Raw genomic sequence first — 9,923 nt, 5'->3', positions numbered from 1 at the left:
AATACAGTGTTATCTTGCAGCATATACTCCCCTAATATGATTACTTGTAAGACCTCCAGGTCATTTACAGTAAAAATCACGTTTCAGCCTTGCTTCACGTTGGATGGGTACATGGAGAAGGGGCAGACCCATTCACTCCTACTTGTTTTTGTATTCTGAGTCTTCACGTTTTCATATACCATTACCCAGTAGCAATTTATAATATATTCTGTGAAGCCATGTGATATTTTAGTGGATGCTTCTTCTCAATTTCTCTTTAGATGAACTAAACAAAAGTACCTTAATAAAAGTAAACTGACAAGAATCACATTGTTCTCATTTCAAACACATATAAAGGAACTAAAATGTTGTGAAACATGCCAGGCAGTTTCACTAATCCTCTAACCTCCAGAAAAAGGGCTTGTAATTAGAATTACATAATAACTGTCCAGCCAGAAATTCTTTTTTTAATGCTAGAAGGACTTCACCTGATTTCACGCTACACATACACACTGAAAATATAGTTAGTTTAATGCAAAGAAATTAAAATTACAATTGAGCTGTCACACGGTAAAGTGAAACAGCTTTACTGGTCTGTCGGGTCATAGAGCTAATAATGACTTTATGCAGAATGCAGTGAAACAGAGGTATCTTTCTCAAGAGCCAGAGTGCACTTGTGGCCAGCACTATTTTGCTTAGGCCGTATACAGCTGTACTTGATTATAGGAACATTAGTTAAGTGAGACCATAAAAAACAGCTGTATTTGAAATCACATAGGACTCTGCACATTTTCTCCCTGTGGCAGCCAATCAGAAATCTTGCTGACAGGCAAACTTGTACAAAACAAATGATCCTATTTAGATTAATTCCTCTTAATGCCTTACACAGGCCTACTTTCCTGGCATATTGTGGAGACAGGAGGTCAGTTCCACTCAAAATGTGGAGATAGAAAAGGCAAACTTGATTACTTGATAAAATATATGACTATACTGGCAGAAAATGTGGAGTGCTTAGTCCTTGTAAAAATGTGGCTGATGGGCTCTTCCCCAGCTCAGAGTTCAGCCATGAGGCACTCTGGAAAATGAGCACTCAGCCAGCTAGCAGTCTGCAAAACCAAGTTTTAACTGTGGCTCTGTCACTACTGTTTCATCTTCACTCTCTACCCAGTAACATGATACATCCACACGTTTTGCCATAAAACTCTGAAATGCCCTCTAATGCCTAGCTCTGGGCTTTGGTCCACGGGATGTTAACCAACATCACAGACAGATCTAAAATTTGCTTACTTGGCTGCCCTCTCTGCCTCTGCCAGTGACCTGAGAACATACCTGGGCTAGCCCACTGAGTCCAGTGGGCTGATGGGGACACATGGAGCAGACGTGTGAGCTGGCCCAGGCCGAGGTCAGCACAGCTGCCTAGCCAAGCCCAGCCTAGATCACCCAACCTGCAGACTCATGAGCAAAAGAAGTGCTTCTCATCACAGGACACAGATTTTGCAGTTGTTTGTTACGCAGCATAACTGTGGCCATAGTTAACTGAAGCATTACTGTGTGACCTTGGGCAAGCCCTCTTCCTTCCTCTCCTCCATTGCTCATCTATAAAGTGATGGGAGGGATTAGAGGATCCATACAGCCCCTTCTAATGAAGCTGAGGACCAAGAAACCTGGGATGAAAAGAGCTCCAGACTCCAGAGGCTCAGATTTCTTCCAGGCCTAAAGATAGAGCTGAGGAAAACACTTCATCAGGCACTGTGGGCAGGTAGAGGGGCTTTGTCCCCAGTGGTATAGCCATAAATGTCTCACGGTGTGTCCACAGTTATGTAAACAGTGAGAGAAGAAGTTCTGACAAACCTGGGCCCCAGAATGTCCAGAGAGCCAGCTCTCCCAAAAAAAACTTGTTTTCTATAGGTTTAAACCTAGACAAATAAGCAAGTTAGAAGACAGGATTGGAGAAAATGGAAATCTTTATTTTTAAACACTAGTACATTTCCAAGCTGTTTCAAAAAGGAAAAATCATATTACTTCAAAACTATGCATCAAAGCATATTTATTTTAAACTCTAATCTTACAAACACATAATGAAAGAAACATATATTTTATAAATATCTACTCAGAATATGTATTATGGAAAAAAAGTATTTAAAAATAACAGCCCCAGATCTCCCTCTTTAAATATATAAAATTCCCATACAATTCATAAGAATTCTTTCTCAAGAGCCAAAAACTTCACAAAGGCCAACAACGCAGTTCTCGTCAGACACAATCAAAAGTAAAACGGATATAAAAAAATGTAAAATTTCTGTACAAGGGAAATGCAGATAGCATATGGGTAAATCTCATTACCATCCATGCCATTTGTGTTTTAAAAATGTTTTATAAAAACTGCCATTTAAAACAAATAAGTGAGAGTCCTTCCCTGACTGTGGAAAATATATAAATTATCACCCTCCCACCTGGGAATCGAGGCTCCCACCTGCTAGGGTTGAGGAGAGACGTCTCCATGTGGTTCCTGAATAGGGACTAAGGAAGCCACACATGGGGACCCACCTCCTCTGGCAGTGGCTTTTTTCGATGGGTGATTCATTATTATTCCCTTCTACTTAGAAAAATTCTTTGGGATCATAGGAGACAACTGCTCAGAAGTAAATGCAAGACTAGGAGACAACTTCAGATTGTGGTATCCGATTAATAATGTGTATTTCGTGGTTTTGGTGACCAAACTCTGGGAAGCCTAATTTTCCACTGTCAGAGACACAGCCCGTCACCTACCCCAGCAAAACACATGGCACAGCCCCAGGCTGTCCCTTCATCGTTCCTCTTCTGGTGCAAGTCATTCTGTTGCCTGCAGCAGTGTAGGTAGACTATTGCCTCTTCTGACACTTCTTCTGGAAAGAGCTCTTCAAAAACGTGCGGTAGACGGGGTCATCCACATATTCGTTCTTAAACCTGGAGCTCAGCACTCTCTGTCTCTTTTTCTCCCCTTGGATTATGTCCGTTCCATAAAATGTGTCTTCAAATCGCATATCAGAGGCTGTGGACTAAGAACAGCCAGTGTTACACTGCAGAAAGGCAGGCACTTGACAGCAAAAGAACGGACAAAGATCTGACTCAGTCAGCAGTGGGGAGGGTGCTGAGGCCCAGGGAGGAGGCCCCACGCAGGGCCCTTGGAGCCTCCCCACCTGCTTCCATCTAGCTCAGTTTTCTTCAGGATCTCCAACCCCCAGGGACCTTCCCCAACACGAGCAGGACTAAAGTCTTCTCATTTAAATCTCCCTCACTCTTCATGCCCCCTCTGGCTCCTGCCCAACAAGGTATGTGACAAAATTGTCCACAGTCATCTCTAATTCATCCCTATTCCTATTTACCTCTGGGCCTCTGTCCCCACCACTTCCCTGAAACTGTCCTTGCTCAAGTCCTAGTTCCTAGGACACTTCTCTCCCCTAAATTTATGTGACTACCCTGTCACCTAACTCTTGCATGAAGCTCTCTGTCATTCTGTAAGCCCTCCTCCTTCTCTGGTTGCTCACCGTGGATGTCTCAGTGGCTCCCCTTTCTTAACTATTTGCTCAACTCTGATGCCCCTGAGGCTTTGTGTGTGGCCTTTTCCTTGCCACATATGCTCCCTGGGCCTGCCTGCCCACACTCACAACTTCAATTTCAACATCAACCGCAAAGATGCTCACATCTCTTGCCCCAGTTCAGACCTCCACCTGTGCTCAGGCCTGCAAACATGTCCAACAACCCAGCAGGCATCTCAAAGTGTTTATACTGGAGGCACTAGTATAACTAGTCCAACCTAAAGTGAACTCAAATTCTTCCTTCTCCATCTCTGTCCTTTCTGTACTCAATGAACGGCAGCACCATCCCCATCAATTCTAGCTACACTGATCAGAAACCTGAAAGTTATAAACTTCCCCTTGTCCCTCCCCTGTCCAGGACCCCTCCTACATGTACCTTGAAGCCCTCCATCCTTTCTTCTTTAACCCTACTGACCCCATGGCCCTCACACTTCCTGTCCTAAACCACTGTAACAAATGCTGCACCCCAGTCTATTTTTCACAGAACCACTAGAAGAAAGCTCTCTAAAATCTCTGATTATATGACACCCTTGCTGATAGTCTTTCAATAGCTCTACTGTCTTCAAGATGATGTCTACGTTTCCTAGGCTGGACATACATAATCAGGCATAATCTTACCCCTTGCTTGGATTAGACTGAATTATTTACAATTCCCGGCCACACCTTACTGGTTCATGCCCCTCCATCATTAGATGTATTGTTTCCTTTGCATAGAAAATATTCTATCCTCTCTGCCACTGACAAACGTGAGGTTCCTTCTTTTGGGTTCCTGTAACACTCTACATGTCAGTACAGTAGAATGAGGGCAGTGGCAGAGATAAGGGGTAGGTAAGTGTCTCCCCATAGGGGGTGCCTTGAACCCCTTCACGGTGAGGATATGAGGGACTATGAACTGAATTTTATACATGTTCCCAACAGCAAGGAAGGTGCCCTGACACAGTCACTGCTCAGTAAGTGATAGCTAGGCAAAGGAATGTGGGCTTTTTCTGTTATGCTCACGTAAAGCTCACTTTTTTAAATTTAACTTTTATTTTATATTGCAGTGTAGCTGATTTACAATGCTGTGTTAGTTTCATGCATACAGCTGATTCAGTTATACGTATACATATAGTCATTCTTTTTCAGATACTTTTCCTATATAGGTTATTACAGAATATTGAGTAGAGTTCCCTGTGCTATACACAGTAGGTCCTTGTTATCTATTTTATATATAGTAATGTGTATATGTTAATCCCAAACTCCTAATTTATCCTCCCCCCCCCATTTCCCGTTTGGTAACCATACTTTTGTTTTCAAAGTCTGTGAGTCTGTTTGTTTTGTAAGTAAGTTCACTTGCACAATTTTTTTTTAGATTCCACATATAAGTGATATCATATGATATTTGTCTTCTCTCTGACTTAGTTCACTTAGTACGATAATCTCTAGGTCCATCCATGTTGCTGCAAATGGCATTATTTCATTCTTCTTATGGCTGAGTAACATTCCATTGTGTGTGTGTGTGTGTGTGTGTGTGTGTGTGTGTGTGTGTATACACCACATCTTCCTTATCCATTCCTCTGTCGAAGGACATTTAGGTTGCTTCCATGTCTTGGCTATTTTAAATAGTGCTGCAATGAACATTTGGGTGCATGTATCTTTGAATTACGGTTTTCTCCAGATATGTGCCCAGGAGTGGGATTGCTGGATCATATGGTAGTTCTATTTTTAGTTTTTTAAAGATCCTCCATACTGTATTCCACAGTGGCTGTATCAATTTACATTCCCACTAACAGTGCAAGAGGAAGGTTCCCTTTCCTCCACACCCTCTCCAGCATTTGTTGTTTGGAGACTTTTTTTTTTTTTTTGCTGTACACGGGCCTCTCACTGTTGTGGCCTCTCCCGTTGTGAGCACAGGCTCCGGACGCACAGGCTCAGCAGCCATGGCTCACGGGCCCAGCCGCTCCAGAATCTTCCTGGACCAGGGCACAAACCTGTGTCCCCTGCATCAGCAGGTGGACTCTCAACCACTGCGCCACCAGGGAAGCCCTGGAGACTTTTTTTTTTTTTTTTTTTTTTTTTGCGTTACGCGGGCCTCTCACTGTTGTGGCCTCTCCCGTTGCAGAGCACAGGCTCCGGACATGCAGGCTCAGCAGCCATGGCTCACGGGCCCAGCTGCTCCGCGGCATGTGGGATCTTCCCGGACCGGGGCACGAACCCATGTCCCCTGCATCGGCAGGCAGACTCTCAACCACTGCGCCACCAGGGAAGCCCCCCTGGAGACTTTTTAATGATGGCCATTCTAACTGGTGTGAGGTGATACCTCCTGGTATTTTGATTTGCATTTCTCTAATAATTAGTGATGTTCAGCAGCTTTTCATATGCCTCTTGGCCATCTATATGTCTTCTTTGGAGAAACATCTATTTAGGTCTTCTGCCCATTTTTTGATTGGGTTGTTTGTATTTTTTAATATTGAGCTGCATGAGCTGTTTATATATTTTGGAGATTAATCCTTTGTCTGTTGATTCGTTTGCAAATATTTTCTCCCATTCTGTGGGCTGTCTTTTCATTTTTTTTTTTTATGATTTCATTTGCTGTGCAAAGCTTTTAAGTTTAATTAGGTCCCATTTGTTTACTTTGTTTTTATTGTCATTACTCTAGGAGGTGGATTAAAAAAGATCTTGGTACGATTTGTGTCAAAGAGTGTTCTCTTTATGTTTTCCTCTAAGTTTTATAGTATTGGGCCTTACATTTAGATCTTTAATCCATTTTGTGTTTATTTTTGTGTATGGTGTTAGAGAATATTCTAATTTCATTCTTTTACATGTAGCTGTCCAGTTTTCCAGCACCACTTACTGAAGAGACTGTCTTTCCTCCGTTGTATATTCTTGACACCTTTGTCACAGACTAGGTGACCATAGGTGTGTGGGTTTATCTGTGGACTTTCTATCCTGTTCCATTGATCTATGTTTCTGTTTTTGTGCCAGTACCATACTCTTTTGATGACTGTAGCTTTGTAGTATAGTCTGAAGTCAGGGAGCCTGATTCCTCCAGCTCTTTTTCTTCCTCAGGATTGCTTTGGCTATTTGGGGTCTTTTGTGTTTCCATACAAATTGTAAACTTTTTTATTCTAATTTTGTGAAATATCCCCTTGGTAATTTCATAGGGATTGCGTTGAATCTGTAGATTGCTGTGGGTAGTACAGTCATTTTGACAATATTGATTCTTCCAATCTAAGAACATGGTATCAATATATCTTTCCATCTGTTTGTGTCATCTTCAGTTTCTTTCATCAACATCCTAATAATAGTTTTCAGAGTACAGGTCTTTTGCCTCCTTAGGTAGGTTTATTCCTAGGTATTTTATTCTTTTTTGATGTGATGGTAAATGGGATTGTTTCCTTAATTTCTCTTTCAGATATTTTGTTGTTACTGTATAGGAATGCAAGAGATTTCTGTGTATTAATTTTGGATTCTGCCACTTTACCAAATTCACTGATGAGCTCTAGTAGTTTTTTGGCAGCGTCTTTAGGATTCTCTATGTATAGTATCATGTCATCTGCAAACTGTGACAGTTTTACTTCTTTTCCAATTTGGATTCTTTTTATTTCTTTTTCTTCTCTGATGGCCCTGCTAGGACTTCCAAAACTATGCTGAATAAAAGTGGTGAGAGTGGATATCCTTGCCTTGTTCCTGATATTAGAGGACACGCTTTCAGCTTTTCACTGTTGAGAATGATGCTAGCTGTGGGTTTGTCATATATGGCCTTTATTATGTTGAGGTAGGTTTCCTCTATGTCCACTTTATGGAGATTTTTTATCATAAATGGATGTTGAATTTTGCTGAAAGCTTTTCCTGTATCTATTGAGATGATCATATGGTTTTTATTCTTCAGTTTGTTGATGTGCTGTATCACACTGATTGATTTGCGAATATTGAAGAATCCTTGCATCACTGGAATAAATCCCACTTGATCTTGGATTCGGTTGGCTAGTATTTTGTTCATGATTTTTGCATCTGTGTTCATCAGTGATATTGGCCTGTAATTTTCTTTTTTTGCGGTATCTTTGGTTTTGGTATCAGGGTGATGGCGACCTCACAGAATGAGATTGGGAGTTTTCCTTCCTCTGCAATTTTTTTGGAATAGTTTCCGAGGATAGGTGTTAACTCTTCTCTAAACGTTTGATAGAGTTCATCTGTGAAACCGTCTGGTCCTGGACTTTTGTTTGTTAAAAGTCTTAAAATCACAGTTTCAATTTCAGTGATTGGTCTATTCATATTTTCTATTTTTTCCTGGTTCAGTCTTGGAAGGTTGTACCTTTCTAAAAACTTGTCCATTTCTTCTAGGTTGTCCATTTTATTGGCATATAGTTGTTTGTAGTAGTCTCTTATGATCCTTTGTATTTCTGTGGTGTCAGTTGTAACTTCTCCTTTTTCATTTCTGATTTTATTGATTTGAGCCCTCTCCCTTTTTTTCTTGATGAGTCTGGCTAAAGGTTTATCAATTTTGTTTATCATCTCAAAGAACCAGCTTTTAGTTTCATTGATTTTTGTTGTTGTTTTCTTCATCTCTATCTCATTTATTTCTGCTCTGATCTTTATGATTTCTTTCCTTCTACTAACTTTGGGTTTTGTTTGTCCTTCTTTCTCTAGGTGCTTTAGCTGTAAGGTTAGGTTGTTGTTAGGTTTGAGATTTTTCTTGTTTCCTGAGGTAAGACTGTATTGCTATAAACTTCTCTTTTAGAACTGCTTTTGCTGTGTCCCATAGGTTTTGGATTGTCATCTCTTTGTTATCATGTGTCTCTAGGTATTTTTTGATTTCCTCTTTGATTTCTTCAGTGATCCACTGGTCGTTTAGTAACATATTGTTTAGGCTCCACGCGTTTGTGTTTTTTGCAGTCTTTTTTATGTGACTGATTTCTAATATCATAGTCTTGTGGTCAGAAAAGAGGCTTGATATGATTTCAATTTTCTTAAATTTACTGAGGCTTGCTTTGTGACCCAGCATGTGATCCATCCTGGAGAATGTTCTATGTGCACTTGAGAAGAATGTGTATTCTGCTACTTTCAGGTGGAATGTCCTATAAATATCAATTAAGTTCATATGGTCTAATGTGTCATTTAAGGCCTGTGTTTCCTTATTGATTTTCTGTCTGGATAATCTGTCCATTGATGTAAGCGGGGTGTTAAAGTTCCCCACTATTATTGTGTTACTGTTGATTTCCCCTTTTATGGCTGTTAGAATTTGCCTTATATATTGACGTGCTCCTATGTTGAGTGCATATATATTTACAATGTTCTATCTTCTTTTTGGATTGATCCCTTGATCATTATGTAGTGTCCTTTTTTGTCTCTTGTAACAGTCTTTATTTTAAAGTTTATTTTGTCTGATATAAGTATTGCTACTCCAGGTTTCTTTTAATTTCCATTTGCATGGAATATCTTTTTCCATCCCCTCACTTTCAGTCTGTATGTGTCCCTAGATCTGAAGTGGGCTCTTATAGACAGCATATATGCAGGTCTTGTTTTTGTATCCATTCAGCCAGTCTATGTCTTTTGGTTGGAGCATTTAATTCATTTACATTTAAGGTAATTATTGATATATGTGTTCTTATTGCCATTTTGTAAATTGTTTGGGATTTGATTTTGCAAGTCTTTTTTCTTCCCTTCCTCTTTTGTTCCCTTCTCATGTGATTTGATTATCTTTAGTGTTGTATTTGGATTGCTTTTTTCTTTTTTGTGTGTTTTTGTCTATCTATCATAGAGTTTTGGTTTGCAGATCACGTGGGGTTTTGATATAGCAGTCTATATATATACAAGACTGTCTTAAGTTGCTGGTCTCTTAATTTCAAATGCATTTCCAATATCCTGCATTTGTACTATCCTCTGCTCATGACTGCTGGTTTTGATATCATATTTGTGTGTGTGTGGATGATTTCCTACCTTTATTATACGTTTGCCTTTACCAGTGAGCTTTCCCATTCATAATGTTCTTGTTTCTAGTTGTGGTCTTTTCTTTTCTGCCTAGAGAAGTTCCTTTAGCATTTATCGTAAAGCTGGTTGTGGTGCTGAATTCTCTTAGCGTTTGCTTATCTGTAAAACTTTTGATTTCTCCATTGAATCTGAATGAGAGCTTTGCTGGGCAGAGTATTCTTGGTTATAGGTTTTTTCCTTTCATCACTTTAAATATATCATGCCACTCCCTTCTGGCCTGCAGAGTTTCTGCTGAGAAATCAGCTGATAACCTTATGGGATTCCCTTGTATTTTATTTGTTGCTTTTCTCTTGTTGCTTTTCATATTTTCTCTTTGTCTTTAATTTTTGTCAGTTTGATTAATATATGTCTTGGTGTGTTCCTCCTTGGGTTTATCCTGTATGGGAGTCTGCATTT

The 9,923-nt window shown here is 40.1% G+C and overlaps 1 protein-coding gene across 2 annotated transcripts in view; it reads right to left on the bottom strand.

The window, feature by feature from the left end:
• Positions 1 to 1,962: 1,962 nt before the first annotated feature.
• Positions 1,963 to 9,923, bottom strand: part of KDM4C (lysine demethylase 4C) — a 400,008-nt gene continuing 392,047 nt past the window's right edge. For both annotated transcript variants that reach the window (XM_060155068.1, XM_060155067.1), the window contains exon 22: positions 1,963 to 3,017. In XM_060155068.1, the coding sequence (XP_060011051.1) occupies positions 2,841 to 3,017 (177 nt within the window). In that variant the 3' untranslated portion in view covers positions 1,963 to 2,840. The remainder of the gene's footprint in view (positions 3,018 to 9,923) is intronic.

This window comes from Lagenorhynchus albirostris, chromosome 7 (genome assembly GCF_949774975.1).
Source record: "Lagenorhynchus albirostris chromosome 7, mLagAlb1.1, whole genome shotgun sequence".
NCBI classification, from domain to species: domain Eukaryota; kingdom Metazoa; phylum Chordata; class Mammalia; order Artiodactyla; family Delphinidae; genus Lagenorhynchus; species Lagenorhynchus albirostris.
The sequence above is the reverse complement of the archived record's forward strand: the minus strand, read 5'-3'. Positions and strand labels throughout refer to the sequence as shown.